Genomic DNA, 15,920 nt, shown 5'->3' with positions numbered 1-15,920 from the left:
GAGTATATTCAAAATGGCAGACAAGAGTTCTTTTTGGTTTTGTGACTTGCTAACTACCAGGTCTCAAATTTGAGGCAATATTTTGAGGCTAAAGCTAGAGACTGTTTAGTGAATAGTAACTAGTCACAAATTGAGATTTTACTACAAAATGTCTCAAATAGAGATTAGAGACTGCTTACAGAATCCCGCTATAAGTCCAAAAGAATGTGCTCTGTTGTATTTTTTAATATTACTGTTGAGTTTTTGTAGGTGATCGTTAAAAGATATTTTGTATGTGACAAAGCAACGCTGATGCTTTCACCAGTTTCCAAACGTTCCCTTTGTGAATTTGTAGGTTGCAATCCACATTCCATTACAACTGAATGTCACTTTCAAAATTTTCAAGGAATTGAACTGGTGATTTAAAGTAGGATTATTTCCATAGAAGTTGATAGATTTATTTAAGTCAATAACGACAATAAATTTGGCGCATATGCATATTGGTTAGTAAGATTTAAAATTTTTTGGAAATGGATAAATTTGTTACTCGAATGCCATCTTGGCAAACGGTAACCTACACAAGTACGCTAAATCGATCCAGAAATAAAGAGCCCCAGGATATAAATAAAGTTGTGAAAAAGAAGCCATTGCGTGAAAGCCAACTACAAAAAATCGGAATCGATTTAAGTCCATCCTTGCAGAATAATCGGCGATTAAGCATACGAGACGAACATTTATTGAAAATATTTGCCAGCAAACCTGATCAGCCATTAATGCCGTCAAAAGAAAATAGTGCATTGAGCAGTAGTTCGGATTGTTCTTTTGTGCGTTTTAATGACATAGCACACCCTCCTATTGACAATAATCAATTATTGTTTGTGGAAAAACACAACTTGCGTAAGTACACCGCACCGAAAATAGAAGCAATGACTTTGTTTTCAATATTTTGAAAATTAAGACTGTCAAATATATTTTTCACACAAAAAAAAATCTCACAAAAAGCTATAAAACTAAATTTCATGTGTACTAAATTATTTATAATAAATGGTAAGCGAGTTCCAAGAGGTTGTTGCCTTTTACGTTATCTGTGATGTGAGGTTTTCAATGGGTAGCACTGCTAAAATTTCGCGCTGTCATTTTCTGACATTGCGAATGATAACAAAATGAAAAGAAAATGTGAAGAAATATTTTAAGTTCCTTAGTTTGTTGATCTCATTTAGTGTTTGTAATATAAATTTATCCTTTCTTTTGTTTCCTGCGCCCACTCTTCAACATGCGCATGCGTATTATCGCATTTCAAAACAACCCACAGGCGAATTGAGCGACTATGTGAGCAGTCCTGATGCTATGCCTCAACGAGAAAAGCTCCTTATTTCCCAATCGCCACCAGAAACTTTTAATGAAGTAATTTATGGAGATATCGAAAACAATCCCGTAGAAATTGCAGTTGGTTCTCCTATCTCAAATATTGAACACATAACTAAAACGCAAATAACCAGAAATAACACAAAAGAAACCTCTAAACAAATAACATTTAGTAAAAATCCTCAAATGGCACGCATACATCGTGATCTCAACAGTCCTTCAGCATCATTGCGTGTCCGCGCGATCAGAGCTTTAAAGTAAATAATTTGTGAAAGAAATTGATTATATGTAATTTGAACGTTTTTTTTTTATCATTAGAAATCCTGTAAATCATGGTTACACAAACTTTGATATCCCACATGAAGAACAAAACATTATAAGCTTAGAAGAATACCATCCTTCTCCACCACCATCAATAGAGGAACTCATGCGCGACATTATAGTGTATGTTGAAGTGCGTACTGGCGAAGATAATCGATCAGAAGGAGTGAAGAAGGTTATTTCACAACTAGGTGCACGCGTAAATGACAAATTACTAAGGTATTCAAAGTTAATTTACTTATGATTTTTCAGTTATTATAAAGTATCAATATTTTCAGAGATACAACACATGTGATATTTAAAGATGGTTTGCTGTCCACGTACAAAAAAGCGAAAAACTGGAACATACCAGTTGTTTCGATTTTGTGGGTTGAAGCTTGCAAAAAAAAACGGATGATATGCGATCCAAATGAGTTTCCAATATCAAATATAGATCGCTATGAAAACCCTGAACTCTACGAAAAAATGAAGGTAAGTCGATGTTTATTTCTTGAAGTACTAAATGCAAATAATTTATAATTTCTGTGAAGAAGATATGAGGAATAATAAGTCGTATAAATGCAAACCGGTTTACTAGAAATATTTAAATGAATTAGTTGTCAGAAATGTGTCGATGCTACTGGTTTCGACTTATGTGTAATTGCTTTTAAATGTAATGAGAGACTTGAAATGCTGTAATATTGGATTAACTTGAAAAACGCCACCATGCACTTAAAACAAGTTGACTATGCTACAAACATACTATTTCTCTCTGTGGCAGAATTTATTATAATAATGCTTCACAAAAATTATTTATGGCTCTTCGATTCGGATGTTTCAAATGGATTAACTCCCTTGCCTTGATGTAAATAATAGCTACAAATGAAGTGTTGTTGTTGTTGTAGCGGCAGAATCCTACCTAGTTGACAGTCCTAAACCCGATAATAAATGGGTTAATTCCGGGTACGTAGGCTCGACTGTGGTGGGAAGTGTTATAATACAAGGCTTTAAATTTAAAAGCTTGAAATGCAATTCCCATAAGGAGAGAAGTGAATTTTCCATAACAATATCACCTAACGACAATGAGAGATCCCAAATAGAAAATGTATGTTGAATAATATAAGTGGTTGCATAGTTTACTGATTGCATTAAAATATTTTATTGAGAAGCAATTACATGTCACATGTACATTCATGGAAATAAAGATAGTATCGTGAAGTAATAACGTATAATCCACTCAATTTCCTGAAACTAGAAGTATTAAATTAATTATTTGCATGGAATATTATGAGATTTCAAGTATTTGCAACTTTATGAGCTACTAGCTTGTTCTCACGAACACATTTAAAATGAATTCGGCAAAAGAAAACTCGTTAAATTTAAATCTTCGAAATGAAGAAATATAAAACTTTACCACAAAATACTGATTAATGATTAAGAGTTGTCATCGACGTCTTCTAACCAAGGGGTGTAGGGAAATTGAGATTCTTGTTGTATGCAGGAAGGGATACTTTTTAAGCAAAAGTTGCAGCCGTTTCAAAAGCGGATGTTTTAACATCCGGATCGTCTTATACAGGCATAGTGTTATGAAGGTGTAAATGGCGTAGATTGTATATTTGTAGAATACATCACTTGGTGTTTGCAACTGTATTTTTTTTCCAGAAAGTTAGTGAAATTTATTGTAATAAAAATTCTTTAAATAATATTTCATTTTTTTTTTTGCTTCGTCCAAAATTTAGCACTTAACAACACTATTATACTCTTTGGACCAAGTTACTAAGGTATAACAACACTCCTGTTATATCAGTTATTATTGTAACAGTTGCAGTACAACATTCCTGTTATCATGTTAACAATATGTTAACATAAAAATATATGTAAATCTTTATTGGATAGTAGTAAGGACCCAATAACAACAATCATAAACGAAATAATAGTCATTGTACTTATATTTTAACTTTTAAACGATCAACTCTTGAATAATATCATTTAGACGTAATTCATATCTTTATCTAAAAAAAATCTAATGTATTTATAAAAAATTATACAAAATGAAGAATTGAGGAATCCCAAAACAATGAAAGAAAGAAAACTTTAAACAGACTTGCAAATGAGATATGTGCAAGCAGGATTAAATAGAGCTTGTGTAGTTTATTTGCCTTTTTGAAGATAACTCAGTGCACGTATCTGCCTTTATCTGTGTACATCACAAATTATCGTGACATTTTAAATTTATCAGAATTTAATTTAGCTATCTTAATTGTTGTTGTTGTATGTAGCTAATTACTTGCGTATAGTAACTGTTGAAAATAAACGTTGATTGATTACCAACGTCTTGTTTGGCTTCCAGCGGAAATTGTTTACCACAATATTTCATCGCTACTGTGTATACATATAAACTATTTGCACTCACAAATAAGTATGCCACCTTCACTTTAGGTCAATATATATGTATATATTTTTCTTCACTAAATTACTTAGTTTTTTCTCTGGTCAAAACATAAAACATACTTAGAAACTAATTAAATTATACTGTATCTAACAAATATTATTTTAATGAGTTATATTAAAGTATGCCATTTAAGTAAAATGATGGTATTCGCTTTAATAACTTTTTGCGAGCCAGAAATTTCTAAAACAGTAGTGTTTACAAGAATTCTTAATTTCAGTAAATATTTACAAAAGTAATACTCAGTTGTCCGTTTTATGAGATTTTTTAAAAAGTACAAAATATTAATGCGTTAACTTTTCATGAAAATTGTGCTCGGCTATCGTACATATTTCAAACGTAATCGCAATTTTCATATTTAAGCGACTTAGCGAGCATTAAAATCACGGTACACACATGTATTTAATGTTAAAGTACATATATACAGAATTACATCAGAACACACGCATTTACATCCGTAAATAGTAATTTAAAAAATAGATGGGCTTTTGTACCAAATCAGTGTGACTGATCAAGCGATTGTTGTAGCTTTGTAAACGCAAAATATTGTACTTGTAGTTAATAATATAACAAATATAACAACGGCAGTAGTAGTAACATCAAGATAGGGTAACTTCAAGGCACATCATTATAAGGAATCCTGCTACCGTGCCCCAAGTGGCAATCGTTCCATTGCCACTGGCATGAGCTTCTGGCAATATGTCATCCGCAACAATATATATCATTGCGCCGGCTGCAAATGACAGTGCATATGGTAATATGAGATTGGCAAATGTCACTGCAACTGCACCCAAAATACCAAAAATCGGTTCCACCATACCAGACAGTTGGCCATACCACAATGCACGTGCCACGCTAAAGCCAGCTGCGTGTAAAGGCAGACTTACAGCGAGGCCCTCTGGAAAATTCTGAATTCCAATACCAATTGCCAAATTTCGAGCAGCTTCAAATGTGGAAGATTCAGTACTGCCTATTGCGCCGAAGCTGACACCGACTGCCAGACCCTCGGGAATGTTATGTACGGTTATTGCAACAACCAGTAACATAATACGTTTCCATTGCGCCACTGCGTTTTCAAGGTTACGTTGACTATCTGTTATGTATGTACGCTGAGCTTCTAATTCGGCTGCACTGTTTTTTTTGCGACGTCGTGGCTCAAGGTTGCCGTGTTGTGTACTCAAGCAATCGGAAAAACTATCCATGCTTTTTGTTACAGTTCGATCCAAAACACCTTGACTATTACGTATATCATTGATAGCAATATCAGCCTTATCCTTATTCGTTTGTGTCATCGAAATCATCATATTTGTGCTGTTGAGCCCAAGATACGACATAAGCCTATCACAACCATACACAAAGATAGCACCCAAAAGAAAACCACCAGAAACTGGCATAAAGGAGTAAACGCCATACAGATGTGAACTCTCTGCCATTTCTATGGCGGGATTTAAAAGTGACCAAAACGAAGCAGCAATCATGACACCAGCGGCGAAACCTAATGCAGCATCAAGTGACTTGCGTTGATTGCCGCGCACAAATATCACACACGCTGCACCCGCAGCTGTTAATCCCCATGTAAAAAGTGTACCCAAAAGGGCTTGCATCACCGGTCCGTACCCAGGAATCATTATGAGGTCTTGGCAAGACAAATTGTATTCAATGAGCGTTGCTTATCTATATAATGCGAAATACAAAAGTTTTTTAATTATTATTTCTCAATAGAAAAAAATGCGAAGATATACATACATATGTATTTTTCTATGAAATGCAAACGTTTGACTAATAATAGAAATATACTTACCGAGAAAAATCACACGTAAGCCAGATCACAACCTCTACTTAATGTTTACTTCCCTTGATTACTTTAGAAAATGCCACGTTCTAAGCGCTAATAGCCTTCAGAAGTAAATGCAACTTTGGGAAATCACCAAGTCGGCGTTTTTTACGATTAACCCAGTGATTTATATTGAGATTTGCCAAGAAACGTAGCAAATACTTTTTGTATCTTTCTGCCGTACTATCGAATCCATTAACGTATTTTGTGGTGCAAAAACAAAACACAGTTTGCTAATATGACCAACAAGAGCTCCACAGATTGTTGCTCCAACTTCAAGCTACAACAAATGAATACAACACAAATTGAGAGCGTTGGCGATTGTCAACTGTCAGAAGTCTGCTTGTTCTCTTGCTGCTTTTTATTTTCTGCTGCGGTCATATGCTGAAAGTGGCAGCAGATAAAACAAATATACGCATGGTTGCATTTACAAAGCAACAATTTTGTGTGCATACAATACCTATGTAACAGTAGCTATCGTCTCCTAAAGTTAAAGTGGTTTTTATTATATCATTTTTCCTTCGCCTGTAAACTTATAAAAGTGATTTTGCATTTAGGTAACGCTATGATAGTAAGTTTCAAAAGTTAAAAAAAAAATACTATAATTTTTTTTAATATTTGATTGCATGTATAACTTTAAAATTCAGCTTAAAAAAAGGGTTAAATTTTAAATTTTTCACGGCAACCCTTACACATATATGCAGCACAGCGATGAATCGAAGCAAAACAGAGTAAAACGTTACGCGTTATAACGATAAATAATTTAAATTTGATAATGTCAAGCAAAACGACTTGTGTCGCACGTACTTATATGTAAATAAATGCAAGCAAGAAGCGCTAGTTTGAATAGTACTTTTTATATCCATGGGCATGAAACAAAGTTGGCAACAGCAACAACGCCACCTTCACAAATTCTTAGGTTTAAAATATGACTATCAACATAAAGGAAAAAGTTGTTTATATACTTAATGCGTAAGGCTGTATGTATGTACATATATCTGCGTCTTTAAACTTATCTCATATAATAAGTAACACTGATTTAAATAGCTACGAGTACTTCACTACATCGCTTCCGCGGTGAGTATTAGATTTGACACTGACAAATGAATAAAATATAACTACCAGCTGGGGGGGGCCACGCCTATTGAGCCAAGAAAAAAAGTGTCTATTCATTTTTTGCATTACAAGATAATGATATGTATATATATTTCAAAAGGGATCGATTAACTCTACTAAATGTCACTATTGTCAGCCTGATAGAAAATAAAAGATTTTAAAATATTAGCTTAACTCGTTAAAAAATTAAATTTCTCGTATAAAAAACACACAATATTAGCTTAACTTGTTAAAAAACTAAATTTCTGATTTAAACAACACACATTTTTATACTCTCGCAACAAAGTTGCTAAGAAGAGTATTATAGTTTCGTTCACATAACGGTTGTTTGTAAGTCCTAAAACTAAAAGAGTCAGATATAGGGTTATATATACCAAAGTTATCAAGGTGACGAGTAGAGTTGAAATCCGGATGTCTGTCTATCCGTCAGTGTAAGCTGTAACTTGAGTAAAAATTGAGATATCTTAATGAAACGTGTCATGCGAGAGTATAAAATGTTCGGTGACACCCGAACTTAGCCCTTCCTTACTTCTTTTTAATAAATTTTTTCAACATGTTGCAACAGATATTATAATAATTGTGTTCATTGTGTCGGTTGTTAGTTATAATTTTACTAATTGTTGCTACTGAACAAGGCGCTAAGCATTTTTAATATCACAACAGAAATGCGCATTAACAGTTGCATCGCCAAGACATTGTGAAAAGAAGAAAGCGATGTAAAAATTTTACAAGGGCGTGGCACTTAAGCGTGAAATCCTATATATGTGCGGTCATAGCCGAGCTAACAACAGCGCGCCAGTCGTTTCTTTTTTCCACAAAGTGGCAATTGGAGATTCCAAGCGAAGCCAGGTCCTTTTCTTCCTGGTCTTTCCAACGGAGTGTTGGTCTTTCTCTTTTTCCCACGGCGGGTACTGCGTCCAAAACTTTCAGAGCTGGAGCTGATCAGCCAGAGTAGCCGCTGTCTTTTAATTCGCTGAACTATGTCAATATCGTCGTATAACTCGTAAAGCTCAGCGTTCCATCGAATCCGATATTCGCCGTGGCCAACGCGCAAAGGGCCGTTGTCATCGTCCGTGCCTCTGCACCATATAGAAGGACTTGAATAATGAGTTTAATTTTTGTTCGTCGACAGTAAAGTACTCTACTGTTGGCAGGAGATATTCTGTGTTGGATTTCCAGGCTGACATTGTTGTTGCTGATAATACTGATTCCAAGATAGACGAAATTATCTATGACTTCGTAGTTATGACTATGGACAGTGACGTGGGAGCCTAGTTACGATTGCGACGACTGCTTGTTTGATGATAGGAGATATTTCGTCTTGCCCTCGTTCACTACCAGACCCATTTGCTTCGCTTGCTTATCCATTCTGGGGAAAGCAGAACTAACGGCGCCAATGATATCAATATCATCAGCAAACGCCAGCAGCTGTACACTCTTGTAGAGGATGGTACCTTCTATGTTTATTTCTGCAGCTCGAATTATTTTCTCCAGAACTAAGTCGAAAAAGTCACAGGAAGGAGAGTCACCTTGTCTTAAACCTCGTTTGGTATCGAACGGCTTGGTGAGGTCCTTCGCAAACCTGACGGAACTTTTGGTGTTGCTCAACGTCAGTTTAAACAGCCGTATTAGTTTCGCAGGGATACTAAATTCTGACATCGCGGCATAAAGGCAGCTTCTTTTCGTGCTGTCAAAAGCAGCTTTTAAATCGACGAAGAGGTGATGTGTTTCGAATCTCTTTTCACGGGTCTTTTCCAAGATTTGGCGAGTGGTGAATATCTGGTCAGTTGTTGATTTCCATGTCTATCTATCCCATCCCGCTGCAGCAAGAAAGTGGTCCGAGTCGATGTTGGGACCTCGGAGCGTACGCACGTCTAAAACACTGGAGACGTGTCTTTCGTCTATCACAACATGATCGATCTGGTTGGTGGCTTTTCGTTCCGGAGACAGCCCCGGCGAAGTCGATCAGCCTGAACCCATTTGGGAATCCTATGCCTCACTACTCTACAAATATCAAAATTCAATTTCCAAGTTGTACTGTGAGCTGAGATGAAACCGGATTACAACTACTTCCTATATTTACATATATTAGAATTTTAACTCCTATTTGATTCCTTCACTTTACAGTATTTAAGTCGAGATCGGACTGGATACCACATATGTGAAACTGAGATCCTACGGCTGATTTTTTACCAAAAATATCGTTATTTTTTATTTCGAATTATTTTATTATTTCGAATTATTTTATCTTTATTTCTATAGGGGAAARCAGCACTTTTCCGATTTCTTTGGCGCCGCGATTTTAAGGTACCGTTGGAAAGAGGAAGTCCTGATTAAAACATATAAGTACCGCAAAGGCTTAGTTTACGAGATATTCGACCCTAAAGTTTAAAAATTCGAACATTTCAAGAAGCTATTTCACCACATTAAACACACTTTATTCACATATTTCACTTCAAATTAATTAAATTACACTATAAACTTTTAAATAAATCGACATTTTACACTTTTAGGAGGTTTAAAATTGATTTCTTTCGTGCTTTTGAAGCTACATTTCACATAAGTTTTTTTTTTATTTACGATTTGTCTTTTATTCAACTCATGTGGCACACATTTTTCAAATTTTTGGATCTTTCCCACATGTTTCAAACGCTGTGACGCTTTCAAAAAAAATTGTTTTTTTTGCTTTTTCGAACATTTTTATTTCCAAAAATATTCTGTGAAATCGGCAATGTCGTATCTTGAATAGTTTTTGGATGGCAGTATTATAAAGAGAAATCGCTCGGAGGTACAAAGATATATAATATAAGTGAAACTTAAACGTGTTTTTCTCGAAGCGACATTTTTCAAAATTGCTGACATCATAACTCAACGAGAAATTAACCGATCGACTTCAAATTAAAACTGCCTCATGTCTGGCATTTGCTTAATTTTTTTTTAAATGTTCACAAAATGCCTGGCTATCGTCCCTACTAGATTCATAACGTTTCATAACATATTGACAATGCTATGACAAAGTTTATGTAAAAAAAATATGGGGAAAAATAAAAAAAATATAATAACCATTCACGTGCTTTTTAAGAATAAATTGGGTTTTTGTGTTTCAGATGATTCAAACATGAGAAATCGTGTCCGCCAGTGAAAAAACGCATCCCTTTCACAAAGCCATTTCTCCTACAGATGTCATCAAAAAATTCCGAAAAAAATTTTTTATACACTCCACGATATACCTCATGATATGTAAAAAAAAAGTTTTATGGTGGAATAAAAAAATTAAAAAAACAGGACAGATTACCCTAATGACCCCTTGAAAAAATTCCCGAAATTTTTCAAGCGCTACATTGATATAGCCCCTTAAAGGCTATTCCGGAAATTGACTTTAATAACTGTTGCCAAGATTGAAAAAAACATTGGCCAAGTGTATTTGGGACCAGGGGACGACGTAGATTTTGAAGAATAAATTAAGAATTTTAAAAGTATGAACAAAGTCTTGCTATTTTTTGCTCATAGTAGTACACATCACTAATTTGAAAATGTTTTTAAAACATAGGCATTCCTTACTTGTTTTTTGTAGAAATGGTTAACAAAGTCTTTCCACTCGTTTCATCTTTATTAATTTTAATTTACATAACATTTAGCGTGTCATAAAAATCGTTACTTCCTATCAAGAAACTTTGAATGTTATATGCATTATAGAAGTAAATTTTTCACAACTTATCTAAAGGACCAATCAATATTTAATACAACCTACCAAAAACTAATGACCCGAATTAAGTATATTATAGAACATTTACATAATTATCTTACTCAAGCAATCTTAGCAGTGAATAAAATCCACAAAAAGAAATTACGTGCAAAAATTTTTATAATCTTTTGATAGTAAATGATCTTTAAAATATGAAACATTTCAACATCATTTTATTGTCTTATTTTAGCGCCACAAATCCATGCAACCAGACTCAGAATGCAATAAACGCATTCGACTGAGACAGGGTACACCTAAAGACTCTACACCAAAGACTGTAACGGTTACCAAAACACCTTCGGCTATAAGTAATACGCCCAATTCTAGTAGAAAACAGGTAAATGCAGTTGATTCATAATAGCTAAATAGTGAATCCATAAACTTTCTATTGTTAATTATTATTTAATGTTGTTTTCGTTTATTTACGTCATAATTCAACAGAGTGATATAAGTCAATACTTCAGAAAGTTAACCAATGCTAACAGCACTCCTATGACTGACGATAATAATTTGCCAGGGTCAACAATATCGATAACGAAAGCTGATATTCCTGAGTCACCTGCTACGCAACTATTAAATAGGTAAGTTTTATTGTTATAACTTGTATATACTAAGTGCTTTTCAAAGTAAGCAGAGCTTTAAAAACAAAACAGGACAAATGGTTTTTTTCTCAAAATGAGTTTATTTTATTCAAATCAGTCTCCTTCTGCTACAATACAGCTTGTTGCAGGGTACAAAAACATGTCGAACGAGTGTTCTAGCTCGTTAGCCGGTATGGCCGCCAGTATGCCGGTGCAAGCCTTTTGAATGACCTCTACATCTGCATAACGGTTTCCATTTATGGGCAAATGCATTTTTCCGAAAAGGAGGAAGAGTGGTTAATGGTTAAAATGTGAATTTTGACCTCTTTAATGATGTCCTTCGAATATTGGATTCTGAGCAATTTTTGGTCGTCAGCCAATTTGTGCGGAACAATCCGTGCACTTTCGTAAGCCCAAATGTTTCGAAGATGTTTAACCGACCACTTCGAAAACGTTGAAACCACTCGTGCACTCTGTTACGGAATAGGCAATCATCGCTATAAACTTATTTCATCAATAGAAACGTTTCGGTCAAAGTTTTACCAATTTTAAAATAAAATTTAATGTTGGCTCTTTGTTCGAAGCTCATACTGACACTTCAAACGCAATAACTTCACTTCCAATCAATGAAATGTCATGAAATCCTCACCGGACAATCGATAAAGATAGCAGATTCTAACTCACCAGTCGACATATAGATGGTGCCACCAGAGGGCGCTAAATTCCAAAAAGTCTTGTTTACTTTGCCAAGTGTGTTAAACATTTTTTTTGTTTTGTTAAATACATTTTATTTGCAATCTATTTTAGTAAATAATAAGCGAATTTGATAACAAGACCATGAGATCAAAAATAATATACAATATTGCAAAATGTTCTAAATTCAAATGTTTATATAAAAAATTTAATTATACATTTATTATATAAGTAACATATGTAATTAAACATTAACTTAATTCCTAAATGGGAGATCTAGGACATGTTGTATTTTAAGTCTAATAGTCTCATTACTATAATCTAATAACTTGACTGCCAAAGGATTGTCATGGTAACTTATCCTGTGCAAATATGCTGAACTAAATCTTTTAATTTCATCTTTAACAAAAGGTATATTCAGGTCTGAATGAATGGCTTTATTTGTTATGAACCAAGGCGCGTTTGTAATTAATCTTAAAGTTTTCGATTGGTATCTTTCTAGAATTCCAATATTTGAATTACAAGCAGTGCCCCAAAGTTGCACACCGTATATCCATATAGTTTTTAGTATAGATTTATATAATAGTAATTTATTTTCAAGATGTAACTGCGATGTATGTCCAAGGAGCCAATAAAGTTGTTGGGTTTTTATTTTTAATTGTTTATTTTTGGCTTGAATGTGCTGTTTCCAAGTTAGTCGTTTGTCCAAGTGCATGCCGAGGTATTTAACGCTATCACTTTTAGGAATAGTATTGCCATTTAAAAGCAAAAGAGGGCAGTCGCTTCGTCTTAATGTAAATAAAACGTTTACGGATTTACTCACGTTTACTTTCATTTTCCAGCAATCTAACCAAGTCTGTTCTGTTGAAGTTCTCTTTGCACTAAATTAGTTCCTTTAATTGGCGTCTGTCTTGATGACAATAGAGCAGTGTCATCAGCATAAGTAGCAATTAATACATTTTCAGTTTCAGGAATGTCAGATGTAAAGATGGTGTATAGTATAGGATCAAGAACGCTTCCCTGTGGTACTCCTGCATAGATGTATCGTCATTTATCTTTACGTAAAACGGCCTGCTTGTTAAATAGGACTTGAGAATTGGATATACTTGAGAGGAGAATACTTTTTTTAATTTGTATAAAAGACCATGATGCCAAACTTTATCAAATGCTTGTTGTATGTCTAAAAACGCAGCTGAACAATATTCTTTACGTTCTAAAGCATCAATAATGTAATTAATTACACGGTGGCATTGTTCGGGAGTACCATGATATCGACGAAACCCAAATCGGTGTTCAGGTATCACCTTATTCTCTTTTAGTATTGCCAATAGTCTGCGCAAAAATATTTTTTCAAATATTTTGGAGAATAGAGACAACAAACTGAATGGTCTGTATGAAGTGATTTCGTTCTCAGATTTAGTTAAAAAAATAACGGAAATTTTTATTTTTCTAAAAAAAAAAATATTTATTCATTTGGCTACATTAATGATGTTGCTTTCAAAATGGTTGCCATTCTATATTATACACTTATGCCAGCGTTTCTTCCAATTATCGAAACTCTTCTCAAACTCGATTTTTGCAATAACCCTTACCTCTTTCAGTGAAGCACGTTTAATGTTAGCTATGCTTGTAAGGAGACGGACCTTTGAAATTCTGTTTTTTTTTTTGTTTTTTTTTGGAAATAGGAAAAAGTCACATCGAGCCATGTCTGGCGAATATGGAGGGTGAGGCATAATTACAAAACAAAATAATCAGGAATTCTTCTTATTTACTGGCGTAAACACCGCTTACAAGGTTATAGCCGAGTTAATAACAACGCAGCAGTCATTTATTTTTTTTTGCTATGTGGCGCCAATTGGAGAATCCAAGCGAAGCCAGATCCTTTTCCACCTGGTCTTTCCAACGGAGTGGAGGGCTTCCTCTTCCTCTGCTTCCCCCAGCCGGTACTTCGTTGAAAACTTTCAGAGCGGGAGTGTTTTCGTCCATTCGGACGACAGGAAGAAAGCAGAACTATCAGCACGTTTGTTGAGGCCAATGATATCGATGTCATCAGCGTATGCCAAGAGTTGTACTCTTTTATAGAAGATAGTACTTTCCCTATTTAGTTCTGCAGCTCGAATTATTTACTCCGAGAGCGGATTGAAGAAGTCACACGAGAGGGAGCCTTGTCTGAAACCTCGTTTGGGATCGAACGGCTCGAGGAGGTCCTTTCCGATCCTGACGCAGGCTTTGCTCAACGCCAGTTTACACAGGATACCAAATTCGGTCATCACGTCATAAAGGCAGCTCCTTTTCGTGCTGTCAGGAGCAGCTTTAAAATCGACGAAGAGGTGGTGTATGTCGATCCTCTTTTCAGGGGTCTTTTCCAAGATTTTGCGTAAGGTGAATATCTGGTCAGTTGTGGATTTTCCATGCCTAAAGCCACACTGATAAGGTGTAATCAGTTTGTTGACGGAGGTCTTTAGTCTTTCACCCAATACGCTGGATAGAACCTTATATGCGAAGTTGTGGAGACTTACCCCACGGTAGTTGGCGCGGGTTGTAGGGTCTCCTTTTTTATTGGGCTTGCTTTCGTTCGACCATATTCTACATAGAAACTGAAGCACGCTCCTTATCAGTTTCTCGCTGCCGTGTTCAAATACCTCGGCCGGCAATCCTTCAGCCCCTACCTCTTTATTGTGCTTCAGGCGGGTAATTGCAATTCGTACTTCTTAATGGTCGGGCAATGGAACGGCTGCTCCATCGTCATTAATTGGAGAATCGGGTTCGCCTTCTCCTGGCGTTATGCTTTCACTGCCATTCAGCAAGCTGGAGAAATGTTCCCTCCATAATTTTAGTATGCTCTAATCATCGGTTACTAGATCACCTCTGAAAGTTCTACAAGAGTATGCGCCGGTCTTGAAACGTTCTGTTAGTCGTCGCATCTTTTCGTAGACTAAGCAGTGAAATTCAAAAGCATGTGTATCGACATACATTTTTTTTATAATTGAGCTGTCAAAACCCGCAAAATTTTAATTGTAAAATTCCCAATTTTTTTTTTTTTAGCGAACCTCGTATATTTCTGTCCAAGCAATTTTTGCTATATTTAAACTCTTAAAAAGTTTTTCTATGCTCTAAGGCAAGGTGAGCGTTAAAGTTATATCAAACTTTTTGAAAAGAAAAGCTAAATAATAAATAAGTACTCGATATTAAAGAATAGGACGAATTGAACTTATTCTCAATGTCTTGTCACATTTTAAGGTGTTTTATGTTTTTATACTCGCAATTAATATACTTATAACTTTAATGCCAAATATTAATGTAAAATTTTAATTTCGAACATTTTGTATTTAAAAATGTAAACAAATGTTACTTAATGCAAACCTTTTTGGCGCGAATTTAAAAATCATAGGCTTTATGAAAACCTACTAAAATAAACACAATACCTGTATTTAATAGCTTACTTAATACTAACTGTTTTAAGAATGATGCGCAACCATTTCTAATTAATAGGAATTTTGAGAGAGTGTTTTCAATCTAAATATTGTACCATATCCTCAAGGTAGCCATCTTGGTCCAATTCTGTTCWTGTTATTTATTAATGACATATCATCTGTTGTTAAGTTTTCAAACGTTTTATTATATGCTGACGATGTAAAACTTTTTAAATCATCCACCTCAAATAGTGAAAGATGTCAGTTGCAAACTGACTTAAATAACCTAGTTTCTTGGTGTGATAGAAATGACTTGCCATTGAATCTTAAAAAATGTAAAACGATGTGCTTTTCACGTAGATCTGTAGACCCTATTTCATACGTAATACAAAACTTACGGTTGGAGCAAGTATGCAGTTTTGTTGACTTGGGAGTAACTATGGAC

General features: G+C 34.8%; 2 protein-coding genes across 3 annotated transcripts in view; one reads left to right on the top strand and one right to left on the bottom strand.

The window, feature by feature from the left end:
- The first annotated feature begins 364 nt into the window (after positions 1 to 364).
- The window catches only part of LOC108969577 (microcephalin), a 23,569-nt gene continuing 8,013 nt past the window's right edge, over positions 365 to 15,920 (top strand). The window contains exons 1-6 of one of the 2 annotated variants that reach the window (XM_018934372.1): positions 365 to 876; positions 1,292 to 1,601; positions 1,663 to 1,884; positions 1,944 to 2,136; positions 10,979 to 11,125; positions 11,230 to 11,369. In XM_018934372.1, coding sequence (XP_018789917.1) covers positions 510 to 876; positions 1,292 to 1,601; positions 1,663 to 1,884; positions 1,944 to 2,136; positions 10,979 to 11,125; positions 11,230 to 11,369 — 1,379 coding nt within the window. In that variant the 5' untranslated portion in view covers positions 365 to 509. Of the gene's footprint in view, positions 877 to 991; positions 1,027 to 1,291; positions 1,602 to 1,662; positions 1,885 to 1,943; positions 2,137 to 10,978; positions 11,126 to 11,229; positions 11,370 to 15,920 lie in introns of those variants that run through there. The other variant, XM_018934373.1, reaches the window with a different exon arrangement.
- Positions 4,079 to 6,456, bottom strand: LOC108969579 (zinc transporter ZIP11). The gene is made up of 3 exons (XM_018934375.1): positions 6,388 to 6,456; positions 5,895 to 6,311; positions 4,079 to 5,767 (listed from the first exon to the last, which is right to left on the bottom strand). The coding sequence occupies exon 3, from the start codon at positions 5,719 to 5,721 to the stop codon at positions 4,693 to 4,695; it is 1,029 nt and encodes a 342-aa protein (XP_018789920.1). The 5' UTR covers positions 5,722 to 5,767; positions 5,895 to 6,311; positions 6,388 to 6,456; the 3' UTR covers positions 4,079 to 4,692.

The sequence above is a fragment of the Bactrocera latifrons genome, unplaced genomic scaffold (genome assembly GCF_001853355.1).
Source record: "Bactrocera latifrons isolate USDA-ARS-PBARC rearing strain unplaced genomic scaffold, ASM185335v1 scaffold_259, whole genome shotgun sequence".
Lineage (NCBI taxonomy): Eukaryota > Metazoa > Arthropoda > Insecta > Diptera > Tephritidae > Bactrocera > Bactrocera latifrons.
This window is presented reverse-complemented; position numbering and strand designations above follow the sequence as displayed.

What these genes read in the sequence shown, in the direction of transcription:
- LOC108969579 (XM_018934375.1), bottom strand. Translation starts at nt 5,721, where the DNA reads ATGATTCCTGGGTACGGACCGGTGATGCAAGCCCTTTTGGGTACACTT.